The 23,778-nt window shown below is 57.6% G+C and overlaps 8 protein-coding genes and 1 non-coding gene across 9 annotated transcripts; 6 read left to right on the top strand and 3 right to left on the bottom strand.

Moving 5' to 3' along the window:
- Positions 1-419: 419 nt before the first annotated feature.
- Positions 420-491, top strand: DICSQDRAFT_t89. The gene has a single exon. It is a non-coding gene; the product is annotated as a tRNA-Ala (tRNA).
- DICSQDRAFT_105895 (uncharacterized protein) lies at positions 435-2,455 on the bottom strand. Its single transcript, XM_007365767.1, has 11 exons — positions 2,274-2,455; positions 1,832-2,117; positions 1,707-1,775; positions 1,529-1,633; positions 1,426-1,476; positions 1,260-1,363; positions 1,158-1,203; positions 1,025-1,093; positions 891-964; positions 736-810; positions 435-677 (listed from the first exon to the last, which is right to left on the bottom strand). The coding sequence occupies exons 1-11, from the start codon at positions 2,438-2,440 to the stop codon at positions 569-571; spliced, it is 1,155 nt and encodes a 384-aa protein (XP_007365829.1). The 5' UTR covers positions 2,441-2,455; the 3' UTR covers positions 435-568.
- A 1,668-nt stretch (positions 2,456-4,123) lies between these two features.
- On the bottom strand, positions 4,124-5,959 carry DICSQDRAFT_60653 (uncharacterized protein; the record flags this gene model as incomplete). The annotated part of the gene is made up of 8 exons (XM_007365766.1): positions 4,124-4,479; positions 4,547-4,715; positions 4,790-5,108; positions 5,181-5,284; positions 5,354-5,470; positions 5,528-5,750; positions 5,808-5,847; positions 5,908-5,959. The coding sequence occupies 8 exons, from the start codon at positions 5,957-5,959 to the stop codon at positions 4,124-4,126; spliced, it is 1,380 nt and encodes a 459-aa protein (XP_007365828.1).
- A 3,301-nt stretch (positions 5,960-9,260) lies between these two features.
- On the top strand, positions 9,261-13,840 carry DICSQDRAFT_86302 (uncharacterized protein). Its single transcript, XM_007365765.1, has 16 exons — positions 9,261-9,273; positions 9,360-9,392; positions 9,487-9,746; positions 9,848-9,951; positions 10,061-10,599; positions 10,663-10,774; positions 10,871-10,889; positions 10,965-11,043; positions 11,124-11,334; positions 11,406-11,568; positions 11,685-11,840; positions 11,923-12,022; positions 12,083-12,119; positions 12,219-12,312; positions 12,466-12,591; positions 12,761-13,840. Exons 4-16 carry the CDS (start codon positions 9,848-9,850, stop codon positions 13,466-13,468), a joined length of 2,448 nt encoding a protein of 815 aa, XP_007365827.1. The 5' UTR covers positions 9,261-9,273; positions 9,360-9,392; positions 9,487-9,746; the 3' UTR covers positions 13,469-13,840.
- A 211-nt stretch (positions 13,841-14,051) lies between these two features.
- On the top strand, positions 14,052-14,795 carry DICSQDRAFT_136586 (uncharacterized protein). Its single transcript, XM_007365764.1, has 2 exons — positions 14,052-14,333; positions 14,377-14,795. Exons 1-2 carry the CDS (start codon positions 14,256-14,258, stop codon positions 14,602-14,604), a joined length of 306 nt encoding a protein of 101 aa, XP_007365826.1. The 5' UTR covers positions 14,052-14,255; the 3' UTR covers positions 14,605-14,795.
- Positions 14,796-16,557: 1,762 nt separating this feature from the next.
- On the top strand, positions 16,558-17,195 carry DICSQDRAFT_127080 (uncharacterized protein; the record flags this gene model as incomplete). Its single annotated transcript, XM_007365763.1, has 3 exons — positions 16,558-16,616; positions 16,719-16,786; positions 16,846-17,195. The coding sequence occupies 3 exons, from the start codon at positions 16,558-16,560 to the stop codon at positions 17,193-17,195; spliced, it is 477 nt and encodes a 158-aa protein (XP_007365825.1).
- A 56-nt stretch (positions 17,196-17,251) lies between these two features.
- Positions 17,252-19,967, bottom strand: DICSQDRAFT_180674 (peroxisomal oxidase). Its single transcript, XM_007365762.1, has 11 exons — positions 19,825-19,967; positions 19,538-19,768; positions 18,962-19,485; positions 18,883-18,902; positions 18,798-18,832; positions 18,581-18,738; positions 18,088-18,492; positions 17,876-18,040; positions 17,621-17,808; positions 17,474-17,570; positions 17,252-17,422 (listed from the first exon to the last, which is right to left on the bottom strand). The coding sequence occupies exons 1-11, from the start codon at positions 19,910-19,912 to the stop codon at positions 17,366-17,368; spliced, it is 1,968 nt and encodes a 655-aa protein (XP_007365824.1). The 5' UTR covers positions 19,913-19,967; the 3' UTR covers positions 17,252-17,365.
- A 164-nt stretch (positions 19,968-20,131) lies between these two features.
- DICSQDRAFT_60543 (uncharacterized protein) lies at positions 20,132-20,362 on the top strand (the record flags this gene model as incomplete). Its single annotated transcript, XM_007365761.1, has 1 exon — positions 20,132-20,362. One exon carries the CDS (start codon positions 20,132-20,134, stop codon positions 20,360-20,362), a length of 231 nt encoding a protein of 76 aa, XP_007365823.1.
- A 1,016-nt stretch (positions 20,363-21,378) lies between these two features.
- DICSQDRAFT_127078 (cytochrome P450) lies at positions 21,379-23,090 on the top strand (the record flags this gene model as incomplete). The annotated part of the gene is made up of 8 exons (XM_007365760.1): positions 21,379-21,568; positions 21,624-21,732; positions 21,890-22,059; positions 22,143-22,280; positions 22,336-22,451; positions 22,503-22,566; positions 22,796-22,936; positions 22,993-23,090. The coding sequence occupies 8 exons, from the start codon at positions 21,379-21,381 to the stop codon at positions 23,088-23,090; spliced, it is 1,026 nt and encodes a 341-aa protein (XP_007365822.1).
- Between the last annotated feature and the right edge of the window lie 688 nt (positions 23,091-23,778).

Genomic DNA, 23,778 nt, shown 5'->3' with positions numbered 1-23,778 from the left:
GTCGATTGGGTTGGGCCCACAATGCGCATTTCGATCTGTATGCAGGCTATATGCGCTGGTCAGACATGGTAAACAAACTCACATGTATCTCAGATGTTGACTTACGCACAAAATGTGAGCCTGCTATAGCTTGTATCTGACATCAACCTTGTTGTACAGCCTGTCTAGCAAGTCAGTTTGGAGGTCTATCTCGTCTAGTTAGGGGCGGGCGTGGAGGACCTAGGAGATGGTGGTAGGAAGAGAGGAGGTATCAGGGCTCTCATGAACTGGGCCTGCCTCCTTTCATCGTCGTCTCTTACTTATTATACAAATAGCCCTGCGACGCGTCGCAGCCGAAGACTCGGAGCGTGTCGCGTCTGGCATGTGACCGTGATCAATGGATGTGAGCCGATTCTGTTGGATGCTCGCTCGGGGATATCGGGCATTTGGCACAGTGGTAGCGCGCACGCTTCGCATGCGTGAGGTCCAGAGTTCAATCCTCTGATTGTCCACACTTGTTTTGCTGCACGAAGTATTTACCGACAACAGTCCCGAAAGGAACTCCAAAGAATGCGAAGTACAAATAGCATCACAAGGCAGTCGCCCACTCCTTTTCGGGCCGCAGGCCCCAGCTCTGCAACCAATTCTCAAACAGCCCTGCGATCTTCTGGTGTCCTGGCACATTCGGGTGTTGGTTGCTGCGGCGGGCAGTCAGCCCTTGACCAAAGACTACTATATGGAAGGGAAGATACTCACGCGGGAAAGACGTCCTCCCAAGTAACCCACCCAGTCGTATTCACGAGGAATGTGTTCAGATCGCCCGCTTCGTGTCTGAGAAGCCCCCCGGTCCGGGATAGTTGTTTATGCTAAGCGACTATCAAGTTAGACGAAGAGAAAGGAGACGGACGTACCGCTCCTGCACCACGAGCTCGTGCGCACCGGGATAGTAGTAGCTGACGGAGCCGTCGGCATTGGGCCACCCCCACTACGAGAAACGGGCTAGTCGGTGATCTCGGGTCGACGCAAGACTGATTCGTGCACGTACCGGAGTGAATACGAAGAAGGGCGCGGTGGGATAGAGCCCTCGCAGACGGCCAAGGAAGGTCGTGAAGACCTACATACAGGAAATCCCGCTCAGGTTAGGGGATCTGAGGAACTCCGGTATGCTGAATACGTGCCTTGACGAACGCTTCTGCTGTCACATTCTGCGATGCGTCATTCGCTCTTCGTAGCGAGGATGAGCCGGGAGAATTGTGAACACTATGTGTACGATAACACACCCAATATGAACGACGAGATGAGTAGGTTCGGGACGGTCTCGTAAGAAGTTCCATGGGGTCGTGAAATTGTGATCTGTCGTGTCGAAGTAGCCCGTATCCTCCGTCTATATTGCACGTTCGATGTCTGAGAAGAGATGGCCTGGAGACTGAGAGGTGCGATACTGACCCTAAAGTACTGGTACGAGACCCCATGCTCGTTGCCATACGACACGATGTCCTTCGAGTACACCTGAGTTTCTGTGAGAGCGAAGGGGATTGAGAATACCTACAGACAAGGCAGCGCCTGGCTGGGCATTCACGTTGTGCTCCGCCTTGAAGAACTCTCCCGTTAGGAATGGCCATGCCTGATCCACGCCCTGGGGTAGAAATTGTCCCTGGGAACCACCCCCAACGCCCTGAGTCAGTGAATGCAGCCAAGAGTAGCGAAGTCGAAGTGCGAACACGTACGGCCGAAAGCGAGTCGCCAATGAACTGGAACGCAAGCTTCGAGGGAGCGTAAGGGAGCAACTCGGCACCCTGATCCAAAGATCCGGGTCAGCAGCCTGCGTGCGGGATCTCAACACGATTCGGACCTTGTTCAGAACAATCGTCTCGAGGTTGATGCGGTTGTCTTGCCAGCCCTCGACGTTTACCCGCACGACGCTCGTCTTCTTTCCTTGATTCGACTTCGATTCCGTGTCTTGCGTCATGTTGCCGGTCAACGGAACCACATTCACGCCTTCGCTGACGTTCACCTGGTAGAACGGCGCATAGTCCACCGAGACCCCGATGCTCGCAAGCGGGGAAGTCGTGTGTGGTCCCAGGTTGAGAGTCAGCGAAGAGAGGTCCTGGACGTGCAGCTTGAAGCCTGAGCCTGCCCTGTGGAGTACGTGAGCGCAGTCAGATACTTGGGGCCAAAAAAAACACATGGATGAGCGTCGATTGACAGCTCCGGGGCCGCCGGAGAAAGCTCAGATCCTCGTGGATGGCAGCACTAATGTATCATGAGAAGCGTAAATAGAAGGCAGGACTCACCACCAGGTACCCGGCGACGCGTCCCATCGACCGTGGAAATGGATCAGAGGGTGGTCATTTGGGATGACCACTTCGCCTCCGGATCCCTGCTCGGAATCCCCGCTTGGAGAAGGTGCTGCCATGGCATGGAGGGCGAGAATTGTTGCGACGAACGTCTGGAAATACATCTTGAGAGCCGCAAGACGTCCGACCGGGCATCACTTCCAACTCGGTCAGCATTTATACTTGTTTCCAAACTAAATATCGCTGTATGTCGGTCGCGTCGTCATCAATTGCGCTGTGCGCGGAAGACGAGAGGAAGGTCAGACGCAATCCCGAGGTTCTCCCGCAGGACTTCCGTACAGTCAAGTGCTCGTCAGGTGACTCTCACATGGCGGACTCGCAGCACTGTGCGATAGACGGGGCGGGCCTCCGGCAAGCACGAAGGTCAAGAGACGATATACTCAAGCGCTGACTTCATCCGCTGGAGTGTATGGAAATCAACTGCCTCGACGTACACGTGCCTGTCACTTAGACAGAAGAAGGTCAGCTGCAATGTGCTTTGGACTCTGATCACTCCTCGATACAGGATACGTAGCCTTCGGGGAGCCCGCCGCTCCGAGTCGGAGCGGCGCAATGGCGCAATGTGCTTAAAGTGACGGGCAAGCCAAAATTACTCAGTACTTACGGCAAGGCGCCGACAGCCCCGGAGCACCTTCTTCAGCTCGGCGCCCTGAAGCTCTCCCAATGCAAAGCGCTATCCGTACTGAACGAAACACTTGCTACGAGTTCGGCGCCTCGCGCGACCAGCGCGTAGTGTCAATGGCTAGGGGGAAAGGCAAGAGGGCCGCCGAAAGGCGTCGATCCCGATGCCTAGCGCTCTTCCCCTGCGGCTAAACAACTGTGGACGGCGTCGGCTTGAGTAGACGCCGTACTACAGACTTTGCCCCTCGCTCGTGGCGAACGCATGGTCAAGGCGGGCGGTAATCGCAGTCCTTGAGGCGTCAGCAAGCCACATGATCGAGGACGACATAGCGTACAGATGACGTACAGGATTTGGGTTCAGGTTGACGGCGGAAACGTTGTAGGAAGCAGAAGCGCGATGCATATGAGAGCACTCCGCGTACAATCGGAGGTCATGTCGAGAACGAAGATACTGAGCCTGCTAGTAAACTGAGAAGTGGGTGTACGAAGGCTGCACGCCAGCAAGGCTTCGTGAATCATACGCGTGAGAGTTGCATAACAAACGCGGAACAGAAGGCGAAGGGGTTAGGGGGTTGTGAGTGGGAGGATTATCGGTACCTGTTGGAACGTCTGATATATTCGATGTCCGATGGTACGTGAGCGTCGTGGGGTCTGGGCCTTTCCTGTCGATCGTGATATCTGCTGCGGAGGTGTCTGCCTTCCCCAGGCCCCGGCAGGAAAGACGAGCGCGCAAGAAGTGAAGCTAGGAACGACTCTACGTTCGTCGTACCGCTGGGTCGGATCTTGCGCGAGCGTCCCGCTTTTGTATGGTTATCGTGCCACGAGCTGGACCGCGCCTGTGAATACGGACATCCCGACATGTAACAAGTCCGATGACCTGGATCGGCAGCAAAGGAGAGCGGTTGTAGCGTCAAAGTTGGGATGTCTGGGAATATGAATATGATTTGAGATTGATAGCGGGGTTAGTGCTAGTGCTGGAGGACAGAACAGGATTGAATCAAGCACAGGATACATATGCGAATAGTTACCGAGATACAACTACAACGAAACAGTACAGCCTTAGCTCTTCTGTCTTGCACCCTTTTTGAATATGTGGCGCGACATGCGTATGTCGCACACCGCGTTTCGAGTACTGAATATCGGGAGTAGCGCAGACGTCGAGGCGGCTATGAGTCGCTTTCCGTCTTTGCCTTCTTTGAGGACTGCACAACTGGAACACCCTGACCGCGAACGCCGACGTTGGGACCACCGTCGGGCTCAACAGCGCGCTTGCGCTTCTCGCCTGCCTGATCGTCGTGTGTTGAAGCCGTGGCAGAGTCGTCGGGCTTCCCTGTGCGGGCTCCACCATTACGCTGGCTACCGCGTCCACCACCACGGCCGCCACGACCTCCACGTCCACCACGCCCTCCACGTCCACCACGGCCGCCACGACCGCCTTTGGAGTCGCGGTTCTGGGCGAACGACAAGACGCGCTTCGCGGCAGACGCGGCCCGTTCAAGCTGGAACGCCCGCTCAGCATCCTCTGTCGTGGACAAAACTTGTCAGAGGCCGGATTGTGAATATGGAGGGATGAAGAGGAGGTAACTGACCGTCTGGGACAGACCACGAGACCTCCTTACCGCTGAGTGTTTTCAAGTTCGTTTTGACAAAATCGATGTCGTCTTCCGACAGAACTTTGTCGAAGCCAACCAATCCGGAAGTCTCGCCTTTCGTGTACTTTACAAACGGTGCGCGAGCGAAGCGCTCCTTCAGCGTGCCCTGTGTGCATGTCATAAAGCGCGTTTAATCTAGACTCCATTCTTGCCTAGAAGATTCAAGGGGCTAGCACAAACCTTGATCTCGTCGAAGTTCACGTCGTCAATGGGCCCTTCGAACTTGAGTGAAGCACCCTTCACATATGGGACATCCTCCGGCTTCACGCTACCCCCATCTTCCTCGTGGACGAGAATCCTGTTCCCAAAGAACTCGAGGTAGACCTCCTGCTTGGCCTTCTCCTCGTCCTTGTTCTTTTTGCCGCCCTTCTCTTTTTGTGCCATCTCGGCAAAAGCGTTGAAACCCTTGCGGCCCGTGCCGGCCATGTTCTGCCGCCGGAGGTCGGCGGCCTTGCCCGTGAGACCCTTCTCCTTGATCTTCATCTCGCAATATGCCTCCCTTGATGAAGTGCGCGCGCGTCGCATCAGCACGGTGAATGGATACAAAAATGGACGTTGGGGCGGGGCTCACTTTGACATGATAAGGAGCTCCTCGCCGTTCCACGTTGGTTTGGGATCAGCGTTGAGGAACGCGCTGACTGACTTGAAGTCCGCAAACTCGGCGAACACCGACCCCTATAGGCGGAAAGTAGAACAAAGAGTTTCGCTGCCAGGTCGAGGGGCTAGCGGAGCACAGGGACATACCTTGAACTCCTTCGTCCCATCAATCCTCCTCATCCGCACCGCGTTCGTCTTCCCATACTTATTAAAGAAGTCTTCCAGCTTCTTTTGCAGACCAGGCTCCTCCTTCCCAAATCCTTTCTACCACACCAAAGATAGGTTAGGAGTCTATAGCCGCAAGTAGCCCACCAGACGTACTGCGTACACAGACCGCTCGAACTGGCCTTTGGGCGGCTGCACTTCAGTCCTCCTGCGCACATTCTCGCCAGCTTCGTCCACCTCGAGCTCTTCACTCTTCTTCAGCGCATCAACCACCCAGTCATTTCCGAGCGACTGGAACTCGCGCATGCGCTTGAAGGACGCAACGGTCTTGACGGGGACCCAGTGTTCAGGGTTGGCGGTATGGAGCGTCCACATGAACCTAGTGTATGGCGCACCATTCAGCACGTACAAAAAAGCTTAAAGAGAAGCATCGTACTTGTCAAACGGTAAGTTTGAGTCAGCAAAGTAGAACTCGACTGCAATACAGGCCGATGTCAGAATTGGTGATTGCCACAGATGGACAACATAGCACGCACCCTGGCGCACTGCCCTCAGCTTCTTTTCGTCCTCAGTCTCTACATCGTTCATCTTGATATCGTCCTCAGATTTAGGAACTACCGCGGGCTCGGCGACATCAGTAGCAGACATGTTAGAAGATGGGGTAAAACCAAGGACGTAAAACAACAAAATAAGAAGCGCACATTCGAGTCGTCCGTCGTATCAGGCGCTGTATCTTATCTTATCTGGGTTGGGCCACCTTCAAGGTGATTTGGGGCATGTCCGACAAATGCAGTGGTCCAAAGTTTGTCTTGATCCACCACATCACTGAGATCTGCTCCAATTCTTAGCTCCTGCGCTCCTTCTCTTGCACTGTGTCTCTTCGCAAGTATATGTGCGTTGGCGGTCCAAGCGTACAAGTATTCATCGAAGACACCAGACTGCTATACCTGGAGCTCCTCCGATAGTGCTCTAGTACGAGGTGAAGAAGAAATGTTGCTCATTGATGAGATGAATCCTACTATTTGCCAGGATTTTCTTCGTGAAGACTGAACGAATGCATCGTTTTATCGCGCATATAGTAAGTTCCGAAGTTATCTGTAAAGCATTAATTCTTGTCACTTGCGCGTGCGAAGTACTTTTGCACTTAAGAGCATCGGCGCCTTTGAACAAAACAAATCCTGTTGTACAGTGATCTCAAAGACGGCATGATCGTGATATATGCACTTCGCCTTCACCACCCAATGTACCTGAAGGGATCGGAGAAGTCACTGCAGAGGCACAAGTTAGTTATCACGCGAAGCCCTCACTCATATCAAATGCACGGTCCGGAATATGAGTCCTGCTAACGATCGTCCTATGACAGGTACAATCTCCGCCATCCAAGGTCCCCTCCCACACCAACTCAACAAATCTCCGACGAAGCGGGAGGATCCCAAGGCACGCTTACCTCCTCCTCAAGCCTAGGCTCACGCAATGTACACGTAACTCAGCCTATTCTCCGACTGATAGCGGCCTGGACAGTATCATCCAGAAGCTGCAGAACCTAAGGCGCTCTGTCCCAACGCGTCAGAGTACTCAGCGCCTTTCCGATGGGATGGAACAATCGGGCAAGTTCAAGTTGACATCGAAGGTACGCCACGCTTTAGGAGACCCTTGCCGATATCGCTAATCCAACCTCCGTCGGACGACAGAGTGGCACACCGGCGAGGCGGTACAATCAAATAATCCGCGGTACACACTCGTCCATAAGCCGCGCAGTGCAGCAGTCCAACGCAACCCCGGTACCGCCACCGGTCTTTCGCGCTAAGCGGCGCGAAATACTATATCTCCGCTTCCAGATTATCACGGGCGCGTCAGAATCGACCATCGCGGATTTGTAGCTTCGCCATGCGCTGCCCCAGAGATTGGCTCGATTGCTTAACGGAGTAATGCGGACTTGAGGCTGCTGTGCCGAATCCCAGTGCAAGTAGTACATGAATGATAGGGCGGGCACTGACGGTGCCTGCAGTGCCACCTCGGACAGGGTCCCCTTCTCGCGAACGGCTCCGAGCCATGCAGAACAAGGCTATAGCGTATTGGCGGCGTGCCACGCCGTTCCGTCGGTCAGTACGGATGTCCATCAGGCAATGCGCACTCATCCTGGAACTCTCGTAAAATTCACCACAACCTGGTGCTTCGAAATTCCTTTGGTGGATGAAAGTCGAGGGGCATCCACTGTGAGTGATCTTCATATCGTGCGAACCGCCCTCTGTTAATCGCTTTCCAAAAACACATCGCTCCGACTCAAGGTCCGCAAGGACTGAACGATACCGGCGCTATCCATAGACGACGTAGGTCGGATGATCCCATCGGAGCGAGGCACCCCAACGTCTTCTGCCGCGAGTAGTTTGAACCGCTCAGGGAGGGTTCGGGTCATCCTAACCGCATTGCATTCAATAGTGTGGTGAGCTGCGACACAACCCTCTCCTGAATCGTGTCGTGGCTCGCTCACGGTCAGGAGCGCTAGCTGTGATGCAAGGGCATGGAGGAGAGTCGTCCTCTGCTATTTCCTTATCTCGATGCCGCGTTTTTCGATCGATTAGCGTTCCCGATCCTTCAGGCGCCCCGATACGACTTCCGTGCCCAGATGTTCGCTCCTTCCACGCCATCACCTCCCCAATTCCCATGACTGACGCCATGGAAGGTGGGCATCGAACTCACTGGTGCGTCCCCGCCTGTTTTCACGCGACAGTCCTCCGCCATGACTTTGTAGAGCAAAGCATGTCGATCCCACCGTTATGGCGGCAAACCCTGAGTCCGGGGTGATTTTATCGCCGTAAGGACGATGAGTGGTTGTGAGGATTGGAGTAAAGGGGAACCATCTCCTCCGAATCTCGCAGTCATTGTGCGCGACCGTTTGTCCACGGGCTCATGTATCCGAAATTGCTGATATGGGATTAGAACGATCCCAGCTTGTACCCGAAGCGTCGACATGTGCTCTTCCTGGGCGGCATGTGGGAGACGTGAACGTCTGAGCGCCGCGCACGATTGGCCCTGGCTCTAGCGTGCGCTACACATCCCCGCACAATCGTCGAAGCGACCAATTCTCTTCGGCCCTTCCCAGGACAAGCGCCGCCGGCCAGCTGTTTGGGTTCCTGCTGAGACCGAAGGCGAGAGATCTCCGCCAAGAGTCTGCCAGATGGTGATTCGCTACAGGGCAGACTTCGAGCGCGTTCATACGCGGCACGACCCTGTCTACTCATGCATAGGTACTCACGTAACTTTCCCAGGAGGCGGAGACCGAATTGCAATCAAGAATCGCCAGGCATTCTGCCTATTCGAGGACGATCGAGTGTACCCGAGCCGGCACGCCGCATCGAGCGACATTCAAGCCTGCTTCTGGCGATTGAAATGGCACATTCGGCCCTGCCCCTTGGCTCACGGCGCCTGTCCGCCCGAGTGCAGACTGCTCGCGAGCGAAACCTATATCTGTGCACAAACCTTGGACCGTATTTATCTCCTTCGCTCCGGTTTCAGCGTCCGCCCGCGCATCCCCTTCCACGCCCACCAGTATTCGTTCTCCGCATCAGCCTGAGGCGTTCCCGCAATGTACGCCGCAGGCTACCCCCCTCCCGACCCCCTGCGCTCTATGGACCCCCGCCTCGGATCGCGCATACCCGACACTGCCTACGCACCCCCGCACCACTCCTGGCGCATGTCCATGCCGCCCCAGTACCCCGATCTGGCTGCGATGCCCCCCGCCGCGGGCGGCCACGTTCCATCTCCGCTCTCCTCGCCCTCGAACCCGGGCGGCGGGTCTCCCGACGAGTACTTTGGCTACTCCGCCGCAAACCCTGGTCCCGGCCCTCGCCCTCAACAGCAACACGAACACTGGGCGATGTCTACGCACGCGGCACCACGAGGTGGGTACCTACTGAGTGGCCGAATGGGTCACCGGGAGATTAGCTAATAGCCTTCATTCCCTCTGTTCGCGCTTGTGCGTGTTCAGCGCACTCGATTTCCGGCCCGTATGTGGACGGTGGTGAGTATCCATGCGTCTCCTCGTGCCCATCGAGATAGTATGAGGGATGATTTGTATTTCGGACGCTGACGTCTCCTATCCTAAACGCCCGCAGGTTACGCTCCTCAGATTAAGGCAGAGGCTAATCATATTCCACCGCTCGACGCCCTCTACAGCACGGAGCACGGTTACATTCAGGATCTGTCCCACTTCCCCATCGACTCGTACGCTCAACCAATACAAGATAACGGCAACGGTCATGCTGGCAACATCAACGGAGGAGGCGTTGGCCCAGATCGGAACCGACCCCGCGCCGCCCGTCAAGCTTCGGCTACGAAGCGTACTGGTGCTTGCGCCCGTTGTCGTCGGCTCAAGGTTTGTTTGCGTCCTCATTTGCTCGTCGTGAGCGGCCACTGACCGACGCCGCGCATTGCCATTTTATTTCATGTTACCCTGATGCATTGCACTGTGCGCAGATGAAATGCACGTTCACGAACCCTCAGGATGACGAGGTCTGCTCGCGGTGTACTGCGGGTGGATACGAGTGCGTCTTCCCTGGACGCAAGCCGCGCGCACCTGGGTACGTCAAGACATTCCTATCGGGTACCTCATTCTTTGACCATGGCGCTGACGCTGACCGTCTTATCCAACCATGCTACCACTTACGTGTGTGCGTGGGCGGTACACAGGATGCGCATGGTCCTGAGGCAACAAATCCGCGAGAAAGACGCGATGATCGACAACCTACTGTCACGCGTCAATCCCGGGCCCACGATGGCTACCCCGCTTACGCTGGTCCCCGCGCGCCTCCCTCTCAGTTCGAGGGAGCGTGCTGAGTATCGCGACATACTCACCTACCTGGAGCGTTCCGCTCAGCAAGCGGGCCAGCGGGTCCTCGGCGACGCCCGCGCTAGATTCGACATATCCGCGCTCGAGGATATTCCAGGATCGGATGAAGACACAGAGTCGGAGGAGGACATCGTAGCTAACGCGACCGCAGCACAGGAGGGCAAGGATGGTTCTGTGAGCCCGAAGCGTGCGGGCTCTGTCGAGCACATGCAACCCGTTGACACCGTATTGGAACTCATGGCCCCGACTGGGATGATGGCTGCCGCCGCCCTGCAAACCAGCCGCGCAGCGACTAACGCGAAGCCGGACACGGCTAGCGACAGCTCCGGAGACTCTCATCGCTCTAAGGGTGTTGCTGGGGATGAGTATTTCCTTCCGGGTATGTTTTACATGCGGTCGTTTTGGCTGGACCGCAATTGACACCGTCATCGGATTGCACCAGGTCCCCAAGCCAACCTTCAGCTGCGCCGCCTCATCGTCGAGCGTCAAGCCGCTCCGGACATTTTACTCTCCGGACTGGTGACACCTGAAGACGTCACGGCCCTGTTTGAGATGTACGTTCATCTTTCGCTTCACTACGACCCTAGCAGTTCGCGGGTCCGACGTTCCTTGCGCTGACATTCACTTCACCCGGATATTTCCTAACATAGCCACTTCAAGTGGATTAACGTAAGTGCTGATCAGCGTGTTCACTGTCTAGCACTATAACGCCGTCATAACGACTTGGATGCATTTTTTTCACAGCCAATTATACCAATCTTGGATGAGAACATCCACAGCCCCGCGTCTGTCCTTGCGCGATGCCCCTTCCTTTTCACCGTCAGTGCGTATCATCTCCGGTTGATATGTCCTTGTCGTTCTATAGAGACATTCTTGCGCGGGCTGACATTGACATGTTCCCAGTCTGCACCGTTGCGTCTCGCTACTATAAAGAGAAGCCACAAATCTACGGCATGGCCATCCACTTCGCGAAGGCCGCCGCAGCCAACGCTGTCATCGACGGATGGAAGACGGTGGAACTGTGTCAGGCATTTGCTCTGTGGAGCGTGTACAACCCGCCTGCGCGGCGATGGGAGGAAGATCGCGCCTGGTGCTATACCGGGATCGCCTTCCGGTACGTCATATGGTTTTGACACGTTCGGACAGATTCTCCAGCGTGGTCTTCGGAACTGACATGCCTTTCAGACTGGCGACAGAACTGAATTTGAGCCGCATCCCAGACAAATTCGCGGACGAACGGCAGGAGCGGGAGAGTCACAACCGGACCCGCATGTGGCTGATGTGCTTCATCATGGACCGCTGTCTGAGCATCCAGTCGGGCAAGGCTTGGATGGTACAGGAGGACGCAGTGCGTGTCAGGCTGATGGCTACTGTCTTCCATTACTCGATACTGACACAGTCGTTCTTGCCCCTCAATGCATGATAACCTTCGGTCCCCCGATGGTACACGCTTGATCGTCACAGACCATCCGGGATACGGCATCGTGGCTGCACAACTTCAAGTACCACAACCAGTGCGACGGCTACCTGGCGAGCCTAACGGAGCTGCTGATTATAATGTCGCGCTTCGTCGGCACGGTCAATCCCGCTTTCGGGACGAGCTCCGTTGAGTCCCTGGACGTGCGTACCAAATAGCCTTCATATATCCTTTTGTGTCGCCGCTGACATCATCCGTGCTTCCTTTCTTTCTTGACGCTTCCAGGACATCGACTTCGCGGCGTTATACAAGGCATACGATGATGAGCTCCTCGCCTGGAAGGCCGTCTGCGACGAGCGACATGCAGGCGAAAAGACGTCCAAGGGTCCGTTCTCCCCATCTTGCAGTCTGACTCCTCCCTCACGTTGGCGCCTTGTCTCCTTAGATCCTGCAATTGTGATGCAGATCACGCTAATCACCTGGTGAGTGGAGTAATGTACATCAAAGGATAGCCCTAGCCCCGCCGCTCTTTTCCCACTTCTCGCGGCGTCTGTTCGGCTGCTAACCACCGCGTGTCACAGCGTGTACTACTATTGCCGCCTCGTGATTTGCTGTTGCGGCATGCAGCTGATGTCTAGACGCAAGACAATGAAGCCCAATGAGCTGTTCGCTGGGGTACGTAATCCTACTGTCCTAGGTCTCGTGTTAGCGTCTAGCGGGTCTCGGCCAATTGAGAACCCTTCGTTGGCCATACCCGCGGATGTGATCGTGCTCATATCGGGCCTATCTACGACTACAACTGACGCCTCTCTCCTTCTGGGGTTCTAGTGTGTGCAGGCGGCGACTAGTCTGGTGAAGCTCATGGTAGAGGACTTTGTCCCGAGTGGGTTCGTGCCCTACTTTCCCGAGCTCGTGTACGTCCACTCGGCGTTCGCATCTGTCGTCCTTCTCAAGGTGTGTGCCCACGTGTTTGTAAACCACATCGCGATGCTTACTCCATCGGTATCATAACGTGCTTCTGTCCCCCCTTGGCTCCCCGCTGATCATTCTTCCCTCCTCCGTTGACTTGCCGATCCTTGCTTTCACCTCAAATGTGACCTCAATGCCTCTACCGTGCGCGTAGTGTCTGCGCCCGGAGTATAACGCCTACCTGGACATTCAGCAGGAGGAGCGCATCATCGGGCTCGTCCAACGCCTCTTCGACGTCTGGACGTCGGACAAGCTCTCCGTCGACGAGCGCCACAACACGCAACTATACGCCCATTTCCTGAAGCAGCTCATGGAGCCTCACCTCGCCCGCCTTGCCGAGAGGAAGCGTGCGGCGTATGGCTCCGGTCCTGCTTCCTCTACGGAAGCGACTTCGCCTCGCACCTCGGCATCCGCGCCGACTCCTGCGGCCAGCGACGTCAGCAGCAGCCACACGGCGTTCAAGACGGAGCACCCGCCTGTGTCGCCCACTGCAGGGTCCGGCTCGTCTGGCTCGGCGGCGAACAGCCCTGAGATCCCACACCATGATCCCACTGCGACGTTCAACCTTGGAGATCTGTACGCGACCGACGTGGACATCTCTAAGGCTGCTGCGCAGCTCGCCTCCGGGTCAACGGGCGTGGTACCGGAGGGCATGGCCAACCTCTCCTGGGAACAGCTCATGTCCATGGGGTCCTCAATGGGCGGCCTTCCCGACGCTCTTGGCGGGGCGATGGGCGGAATGATGAATGGGACGACGCCTATGGGCGCGACCGACTGGAACGGGATGGCGAGCGATGACTGCCTGGCGGCGATGATGGGGCTCGCGGATAGTGCGTGGTTCATGACCCCGCAGTCCTCGTGAACCCTCCGGTCTCTATCATCCTTCGGGGAGGCCCATGCCTCTTCTCGCTTCCGTGTCCCAACTCGTCCCCGCTTTGTGCCTCATTCTGCTTGCCATCATTCGTGCCCGCGAATCTCGCTGTTCCTCGTGGTCGGGCACGCGCGATCGTTGGGGGAACTCGCTTGGTCTGCTCGGAACTGCCAGGTCGTGTTCTGCTGCTTCGCGTTCGGACTTCTGTTTTCGCTCTTGCCTGCTATCCGCTTTCGGCTCTCTCCTTCCTACTCGGCTCCCTACCCCCGTCGTCACGTCCCACTTCCATCCCCTATCCACTTCCGAGCCCTTCCATCCGTCGTATCTCGTCTGAATATGCCCGTCGCCCCCTGCTTTCGTAACCCCCATCATTAGCTTTTCGTGGTCGTGCACGTTACCTTGCTGTTGCTGTATATTTCAACCCAACCTGTACTTGTACCCGACGCCGAACATACCATATACCGCACACCGCACGCTACCGTATATCCTCCCGAATAAGCTAACGTTATGGACTAGATGTAATCTCATGTACATTACGGATCGCACCCACGCCTCTCGTGCCCCTGGGTCCTCGAGCGCGCCTTCTCTTGAATCACGCGTATACGGATCTGCCCACTCCTCTGCATGGGAGACTCCCGCAGACCGCCCGGGAGCAAACAAATTTCTCGTTAGAACTAGAACTCGGGGCGGCGCGTCCTGTAGCGCGTGCTTTGTATTCAATACGCCCCCGTAACCGCCGGGATCATGGAACTCGCCTGCCGTTCCATCATCCATGACCATGACCATGACCACGCCTTCGGCCCTTCTCCTTCTGCGGCTCCCGTGCGGGCTCCGTGCGGCCGAGAGGCCAGTCGCCGTGCCCGCTTCCGGTTTTCTGTGCAGATCGACGGCCCCGGGAGGGTGCCACCCAGAGCTTCCCGTTTATCCGCGTCGCGTCTACATGCGCAACGGTCATCACACAGCGACGCTTCCCGCTGTCCCGAGACGTGCTTCTGCTTCCCGACGCGGACGCTAGCCGCTGCCATGGGCAGATGGCTCTTGCTGCGCAATCACGGGAGAGCTGGAGGTGGGCGCGCTGCCCTGGCGATCGCGAGGAAACTGGGAAGCGGGAGCTCGGGGGCATTTGAGTGAGGGGGGCTGGGAAAGCACATGCGCAGGGCGTGCCATTGGACACCCTTCGCGTGTGGTTCAGGACTGGAGATCCTTCTTTGATTGGTGGAGAGCGGGCGAAGCGCTCATCCAAGACGGGCGAAAGGAGTCTACTTCACTATAGCTACACCGTGCCCCTGCGCGGGCGGGCCGAGAGTCTGGATTTCATTATGTGTTAGTGCGCGGAGGGAGGGGTGGGAGGCGATTGCCACTGGGCCCGGGGCCCTGCGTGCACTCGCAGAGTAGGACTAGTTAGAGCATCGATTGCTTCTGAATGCATGGAGCGGAGACAGAACGTGGGGGAAGGGAGGGTGCGGAGGACACGCGAGAGGAGACGCTCCGACGCATGCGAAATGCGCGGAGAGCGGCGGAGATGGTGCGACTGGGACGTCCGCTGGTGGTGGTGGTTCAGCTAGCGTGGGTCGTGGGTCGAGGCCCAACGGCCAGGGTGGAATAGGTTTGGCCGGGGGGTGACGCTCCCACCCGCCCCATGTGGCTAGTAGGGCGACAGACAATCTATCGGGATAGGCAAGTAGAGTTCGGGCGTCCACGCCTCCCTCGGCCAGGGCTCGCCTTGACGTGTGTGCGCCGCTTCACGAGCCCTGGTCTCGAGATCGCTCCGCGGCGCGTCGTCCACGGTTGCACCTAACCATTGGGCCGCCGCCGTCGCCGCGCCGAGAGGTTTCAGGTCATAAAGCAGGGATCTGGGACGATCAGGGAGCCGCATCGTATCTTGGTCGGCGTGTTGACGTAACGTACTTACGAACCGAGGACGATCGTGAGAGAGGGCTCGGCTGTGCGCGAGCCGCTACGGCCGTGCAGGTAGGATTAGGACAGGACGCCGAACACTGGTGGCACGAGTCAGCTAGTGCGGATCGAGGGAGGGGTGCTCACGCTGTCCAGCTGGGGATCGACGCTCTCGGTGGGGATACCAGGAGCCCCGGGGGGTTGGCGGAGAGGGGGAGGAATACAAGGTGCAACATGTCCATCCAGGGCAGGCCGGGTGAGGGAGGGACCGCCAGGGACGGCAAGGGCAGGGGATCTGACGAACGGCGTATACCAATGCAGTAGGTATCAGATGTCTGGGTGTTTCGCAGAAGGGTCAATCAGCGAGTGCGCAAGCGTTGACGGTCTTCGCGATACCAATTACGACGTGCGTGTCTTGGGTTTGATCTCTACTACCGTAATACCAGTCATCTATGTTCGTTGTGAACCGCACAGACCGAGAATCGACAGATGCGTACGAAGGCCATGTGCGTGGCCCCAGAGGTCAATGAGTGGTTAACGTTACGACCGCCGATCAGCCCGAACGCCAGCGAAATGACGCGCTCCGAGTCGACGACACAGAAGACGCTTGCAAGGCGGGGTGTACCGAACAGCGTTCACAAGAAGAAGCAGTCGTCCATGCGGAGAGGCTCCGCGAAGAGAGCGTGGTGTCACCCGTCCGACGTCTGCCACTGCGCATCTGGGAAGCGGCCAGGCTACTACTCCAGCAGAGATCCATGCTGCTGCGTGGACGTGGGAGTCCAGGACGGGAGGGTATGCGGGCAAAGAGGGCGATGTGGACGTACCGACGCTCAGGCAGCAGCCCGCGCGAGGTCGACGAGATAGCTCCCGAGCGGGCGACATAGCCACAGAACACACCGCAAACCACACCGAGCACCCACTCCGGCCCCTGTTTGTCGCTATGGACGTCATGGCGCGGTTCGAGCTCAGAGCAGTCGGAGAACGTCCGCTGGGCGAGGGCGACCGAGCTCCGCCGCGCGCCCGCTCGATCCAGCGACCGGCGCGACGAGCAGCCTCTCCGGCAAGACGCGTCCTCCGCTGGCTTCCCCACGCCCTTCTCCCCGACCCCACCATCTGCCCCCGCTCCTCCCCTCCCCAGCCCCCCTCTGTCGACAGCCCCGGCGAGCTTACCGTCCCACCTCACGATGTCGTCCAGGAGCAAGCGCCGCGCGGAGCCCGAGCTGGACAAGAAGAAGAGAAAAAAGTAACGTCGCTCTCGTCTTTGTGCGCGGTGTTGGTCACGAACCGTGCCTCTCGCGATCCGCCCCGTCCCGTCCCCCCGGCCTATCCCACTTGGCGGCTGAAGGACGAAGCGCGATGAGGAGGACGACATCGATGCGAGCGACGGCGACTCGGACGAAGGGATCGACGAGGGTGCGTGTGTCGTCGTCTCCATACGCTCACGGGAGACTCCTGACGTGGCGTATGCGCAGACGAGCTCGGGGCCCTGAGCAAGGACAACATCATCGAGACGGGCCGGCGCACCCGCGGCATCCGCATCGACTACACCAAGGTCAAGGACTTCGACGAGGACGACGATGAGGATGAGGACGAGGAGCCGAAGAAGAAGTCTAGGAAGCCCGCGTCCGCCTCCAAGCCCTCGTCTTTGAGCAAGGCCCAGCCGGGATCGAGTTCCGGCAAGGGCAAGGCGCCGCCTGCGCCACCCGCGCCGGTCAAGAAGGCGAAAAAGGTCGTAGAGAGCGACGACGAAGAGGAAGAGGCGGAGGAGAGCGACAAGAACGACGACGAAGAGGACGGGGAAGAAGAGGAGGACGACGACTAGAGGCTGACGACTGGAATAATGGCGGAGGAGACTGTAAACGAATGTGCGCTGTGGTACGTTCGCCTCATGCACATCGCATTCCGGGGTATGTCTGACGTTACATCCGTAGGTAGTAGTACATTGTATATTACATGATGACGCAAAACGGCGGGGCACACGCCGCATATAGTTTACAATTTGGCCCCTGCAAGACGCTGCCCTCGCTCGAGCATAGGTCTGATGTGTAACTGAACCTGTTCTCAGCAATCAAGCCATGCGATGCGGCATCGGAGGCATACCTCGTAGCCTGCGGATATTTCGGACTTGTTCAGAGGCTCGGACTGCGCCGCCTTGTACAAGGTTTCGTACACATTCCCATCGTATACCCCGAGCGCACTGCAGCATGTTCGTCAACATTCCCCCTTATCTCATTCGAAACCACTGACCTGTCTAGCTCCCAATCCGAGAACCCAAACCCATCGGAGAGCCCGATCGCCTCGGGGAGCAGCTCCTCGCAAAGTCCCTTGATCGCCACGCGCAGACTCCTCGACGGATCGCCCCCAGGACCCGCCTCACCCAGCAGACCAAACGAGAGGATGTCCACCAGCCCGCTCTCCACCGCCGTCAGCAGATGCTACCCCAAGCAAGGTCAGCTCTCGGCTCTCCGTCCCCGAGCGGCCGATTCGACGGACGGCACCCACCAACGTGTACAGCTTCCGCAGGACCGCCGCGTCCTTCTCCCCAACGTCGCCCTCCAGCCCGCGCACGATCTCGGAAACCTGCACGGCGACGAACGCGTCCGTCACCGCGCGCGACACGCGCTGGTCCATGCTCGCGTCTGGGTCCCGAGCGTGCCGAGCGCGCTCCTGCACCATGTGCGCCGCACGCCTCTCCAGCAGCTCGACCGCCGTACGCGGGTCCCCCACCCCCCCTTCGCCTCTGCCTCTGCCTCTGCCTCTGCCTGGGCCTCCGCATCCTGCGCGACAAGCAGCCGCAGATACGCCGCGCTCGGGGTGAGCGCCCCCGCGCCCCTCGTCAGCGCGTCGTGCGCCTTGAGCGCGGCGCGCACGACCTGCTGGTCGAGCACGAAGTTGTCGCCCTCGTACGTCGCGGCGGGGACGTAGTCCGCGTAGAGCCGGCCGACGCCCGCGAACGCGCTGAAGCCGTGCCCGCCCAGCGCGCGGCGCGCGGTCTCGAGGTCGCCGATGGCCGTGCTCGAGACGAGCACCTTGAGGCCCGCGGTCGTCGCGTGCATCTCGGGCAGGAGGGCGGTGTCCCCGGCGGAGAGGCGGGCGAGGAGGGCGGCGAAGGACGCTGTCTGTGCGGACGATTACAAAGTTGGGGTAGAGGTGGGGGGAGGGATCAGTACGGGGATGAGCGGATGGGGAGGAGAGAGGCGTGCGCACCAAGTTGCGGCCGAGGGCGATGAAGACGTAGGCGTGCGCGAGGATGGGGAGGAGGCGGTGGTAGACGGAGGGGTAGGTGATGACTTGGCGTTCGAGGCCGTCTTTGCCTTTGTTGCCCTGTCTGCGGACTGTTGCGTACCGGATGGCGATGGTGGCGGCTGAGGGGGCGGTGAGGTCAGCGGGAGGATATAGTGGTTGATGTGCTCTATAGCCACACCTTTCGCAATCGTCCAGCCTCCGGAGCTCACCATGCTAGAGGTGGATCTGTATGTGGAGATGGCAAGCTCAGTGAAGGGGCGCACCTCGAACGGATGTAGAGCATCTGCAGACAGGTTTGCACTCAGCGAGTCTCAGCCATTAATCGACGGTAACACGACTCACCCCTCCGTAACTCAGCTTCGCATGCGGCGGCTTGACGTACCCACCTTCGTCCGTCACGCCCGCGAACGCGCTGAGCATCTGCTCCTTCGGGATCCTCACCCTATCAAACCGCGCAAACCCATTATCCACAGCAGCGTACCCGCCCATCGCCTTCGGCCCAATGTCCCCAATCGTAATCCCCGGCAGCGTCCGGTGGTCCTCCAGCGACCGTAGCTGCACGAAGAACAGGTGCGGCCCGGCGTCCGCGCCCGAGGGCAGGATGAGGCGCGCTTGGACGACGCCGTGCGTCGCGGTCCTGCCGAGCGCGCCGATCCACCACTTGCTCGCCGTGAGCGTGGGCGAGTGGAGCTCGAACTCGCGCGTCGCGGGGAGGTACGTCGCGGTCGTCTCGAGCGCGGCGACGTTCGTGCCGTGCCCGAGCTCGGTCTGGAGGTAGCAGCCGAGGATGCCGCGGTGCGCGATGAGGGCGCCGTACTGCGCGTTGAGCGTGGGGCCGCCTTGGGATCTGATTACGGGCTCGAAGGCTGCATGGCGAGATTGAAGGGCAGGAGTTGGGATGAGGAGTAGAGCACTCACCGGCCATGTGGAGCTGGATGGGGAGGGGCTCGTCCAGGATCCTGAACGCGAGATTGGCATCTTCTGCGGACCATTTGTGTTGCTCCTGGAGCTCGTGCAGACGGTTTGTCATTGCCAATGCGCGGTGGTAGAGCTCGGTGCGCGTGAGGAAGGGCCTGCGCGACCTGTCGAACACGGGGTCCTTCGCGAGAATGGACTCTATCCGCTGGCGAGCCTGCCACTCCCTCTCACCTGCGGTAGAGCACCAGTCAGGTGTAGGCCAAGCTATCAACGCTCGTGAGACTCACCCCACAGGAAGATATGCAGCTTCTCCGTGTCCACGCTCGACTGTCCCCGAGCGAGCTTCATGTCCTCTTGGTTCCGTGAGCTCGTCATGATCTGGGGGTGAGGTACTGTGCAATGAGTTTGTCGAGGTTCTCAGCCAACTCGCAATAGCCCACAACAGGCGTGGTATGGAGACAAACACAAGCTCGATGCATTCAGGGAGATGGTTGGGAGGTTGGTTGAGCAGACGCGGCCGGTCCTCAGGTGACCCGGTCCGGGAACCCATGACCGCGCTCTGGGAACGCCTGTCCAACCCGCGAGTTGAGCAAAATGCGTACTTCGCCTCTCATACAGGACAGGCTGGGGACACTATATGTCCCCTTCGGGGTGACATACGAAAAAATTGGAACGATACAGAGAAGATTAGCATGGCCCCTGCACAAGGATGACACGCTTTCCCGGAGTGGTAGACCTACGGGTCTCAATATTTATTTTCCTCCTTCCTCTCATTTTGCTTCCATGATACTGCGACGTTGCGGGCGAACCTGGCTATATTCTTGACAACATCGGTCCTTGGAACTGTTCACTGCGACACTTCTGGCTTGCCAGTCTTGATTATGACTGAACGTGGTCGCCACGCAGTCCTGAGTCTCCTGGGCTCTCTTTCTCGGCCACTTTGTTGACGATAGTCATTGTCTTGATGGTCTTCAATATGCCTAATAGAAGAAGCTTGTTTCTGTTGGTCTGAGCTACGTTGCTGAGACTAGGCCTGAGCGAACGTCTTCTTCCTAATCCGCCGAACAGCGAACCTCATCGGCATCGTTGCTCGAGCGCAGTGCCTTCTTGGAAAGTCGTGAGTTAGCTTGGTCTCCTCTCGTTGCGTCTTTTTTTTTGCCTTGGACTCGGAGCGAAACCACTAATGTTGTGTTCTGCTAGTGTTGCTAGCATTGTAGACCCAACTGTGCGGAGAGACCACACCAGATAAGCCCCCAGTCGCGCCCCCCGATACATATACAAAGCGGACTGGAGTTGCTAGCTTTCTTCCCGCTCAGCTCCTCCGCGATATACCTCTAGGAGCACGATCACAATGGCTCATAGCGCCTCATGCATACATCCAAGCGTTGGTGCGACGTCCCCCCGTCCTTGCTTCCACGCTGTCTCTCGCTAGGAGCACTCGATCTCGCGGCGTGTGTCACATTGCTCAACCTCATGGTCAGATCGCTCGAGGAGTCTGCAGCGGAAACAGCCCGTTGTCTACAGACGTGAGCCTCTCGACATGGGCTTATCGATATCGCAGTGTTCTGACACTGCAGTGAACCCTTTCCTACAGATTGGCGTCGTTGGTCTTGAAGTCCTCCCAGGTCCTGGCTTCCCAATTGCATCGCTAGTCCCTCCTGACCCCTCTTGAGAACGTCCCAGCACGCGCCCCAAGGGTGTAGCACGCGCCCCAAGGGTGACACGCGCCCCAAGGGTGTGTCTTTGAAATCGCGGGCTGTACGGCTGCTCGCTTACAGATTGGTATATATGGATTCCACATTCGCTGGGCGCTGCAGGCCCAGTCTTGTCTTTCGGACACAATGGCTTCTCTTGCTGGTATCATCGTTGGCACGCTGTGTCTCGTGGTCCTCACACGGCTGGTATGGCGTTATCACTGCAAGCAACGAGCCCCTGTGCCACCACGACCTCCAGGACTCCCTATCCTAGGCAAAGTTAACGATATCCCGGCACCTCCATGGTTGAAGTGCAGCGAATGGTGTCGCGAATACGGTGAGCACGAGGGAATACAGCGGCCACCTCAGATTTAGACAACGCATTTGCGTAGGCACCGATATCATCCGCCTTAACATGCTGGGATTCGACATCATCGTTCTTGACACTCTGGAGGCCGCGAATGAGCTTCTTGATAAGCGGTCATCCATCTATTCGGGCAGGTCGGTTCTTGTTCCCACCCGATCTGCCTCGTGTTCCATGAGGATTCACTTCTTCCCACTAGGCCGCGAATGATTATGTTAAACGAACTGCAAGTAACTTGATTGACCCACTGATGTATGTGACCTTGCATGCTCCTCACGAATCGCTCATCAACAGGGCGGGGCTTGGATGGAATTTCGGCACCATGGATTATGGCGACGACTGGCGCGTTTGCAGGAAGATGGCTCACCATGAGTTCCATGCGACGTCCTTCCAGAAACACCGGCCCATCCTCGCTCGACGTGCCTACGAGTTCATACACCGGCTCACAGAAGAGGGCCGCGATCGTGTGCCCGTTCATCTGAAGCAATAGGTACGCCCCTGTGCCTGTTCGGACAACTCATAGTTGACAATTGTGGTAGTATGGCAGGCGCGAACATCATGAAAGTGACGTACGGCATCCGAGTTTCCCTTGAAGACGATCCGTTCATCAAACTTGCGGAAACTGGTCAGGAGGCCGTGAGCAAGTGCCCGATTGGCTTCTGCCTCGTCGAACTCTTCCCCATCCGTGCGTGCAATTCAAGACGTCAGTGTATGTGGCGAGGTCAAAAGTCGATTTACAGTCGAATACGTATCCGCTTGGTTCCCTGGCGCGGGTTTCGAGCGGAAAGCCGCCGTGTGGCACGAAGCCGCCACGCGTAAGCTTCATGTCCCGTATGCAGACTTCATAGAGCGCCATGTTCGTATCGATTTCCTGCCTTGCGGGCTCTGCATCCATGTGTTCGCTCAGGCGTCAGGAAAGGCTGAGGAATGCGTGTCGAAAGCGCTTGCTGAAACGTTCGGCACCGACGAAGGTACGGTCCGTCGGGCGAACATGGCCACAGCGTCTATGTATATGGGTGCGTATCTATCTAAGATGTATTTCACGTGTTCATGGAATGGATAATTTCCCTATTTTGCGCAAGAGGAGCGGAAACGGTATCTGGTTCCACTATCGATGGGCCTTCCGGCCTGCTAACCGTATCGAGCGATAGACTGCTGCAGTCATGCACTGGTTCTTCTTGGTTATGATCCTCTATCCAGATGTGCAGTCATGCGCAAGACGTGAACTCGAAGGCGTGCTTGGCATCAACCGTCTCCCGACGTTCGAGGACCTCGGTTCAGTGCCATACCTTGACGCTCTGATCAAGGAGCTATTACGCTGGCACCCCATAATCTGTCTCGGTACGCCCCGCCGTGTATGGAAGATTTGCGTCTTGTCCTGATAATCAGCTCTTCAGACCTTCCGCGCAAGCTGCGCGAGGATGACGTATATAACGGATTTCATCTCGAGAACGACTCCATAGTCAGTCATAGTTGTAGCGCTTTCGTCACGTAAGTAGTACCTTTTGCAGTCAGGTCAGCCTAGTCCCCCGCTTTGGCTGACGTCGAATTGCTCTCAATGATGTAGAGAGCCGCGGCCGTTCCCTTGTCATGTTCGCTACCGTTCAGATAGAGATGCTGGATGCCATTCATTCAATGGCATGTGTATGGGTACCATTGCATTCTGGATTGGCACAATCATCGATCAACATACCAAGTCAACCCGATGCGCCACATCCGACAGTTGATTCAATGTTCAAGCCCAGTGAGAACGTACATGGGCTCCGCTGTTTTAGGTCGGCGAAAGTCGTAGAAGAGTGGTTGAGGTCGGGAGCTGTCGGTTCAGATTGGGCAGATGGCGGTAGGCGCCCAATTCACGTCTTAGACTCTCATGACGGTGCCTCGATCGGACATGTCTCGACAGCGGTGACGTCCATTTGTCTCTGACTTAGAAATGTCTCTAGCCTGTGTCTAACTGTGTAATACAATACTTGCTTTGCGCCATACCCGTAGCACGCGTGTCATTTCAGCCGGCTGCCCAAGGCCTCCGCAGGATCCTCGTACCTTGTCTCGCCGCCAGACTCTGTTATGCCACGCTCGCGCCAGTCGAAAAAAAGGGAATTCTTCTGTGAATGTATCAAGTATTGCAGGGGCCAGCGGCGCCCAGTCCCTGAGCGGACGTACTACAACCACGAGGCCGCCCG

This window comes from Dichomitus squalens (genome assembly GCF_000275845.1).
Source record: "Dichomitus squalens LYAD-421 SS1 unplaced genomic scaffold DICSQscaffold_14, whole genome shotgun sequence".
In the NCBI taxonomy this organism is placed as follows: Eukaryota; Fungi; Basidiomycota; class Agaricomycetes; order Polyporales; family Polyporaceae; genus Dichomitus; species Dichomitus squalens.
The sequence above is the reverse complement of the archived record's forward strand: the minus strand, read 5'-3'. Positions and strand labels throughout refer to the sequence as shown.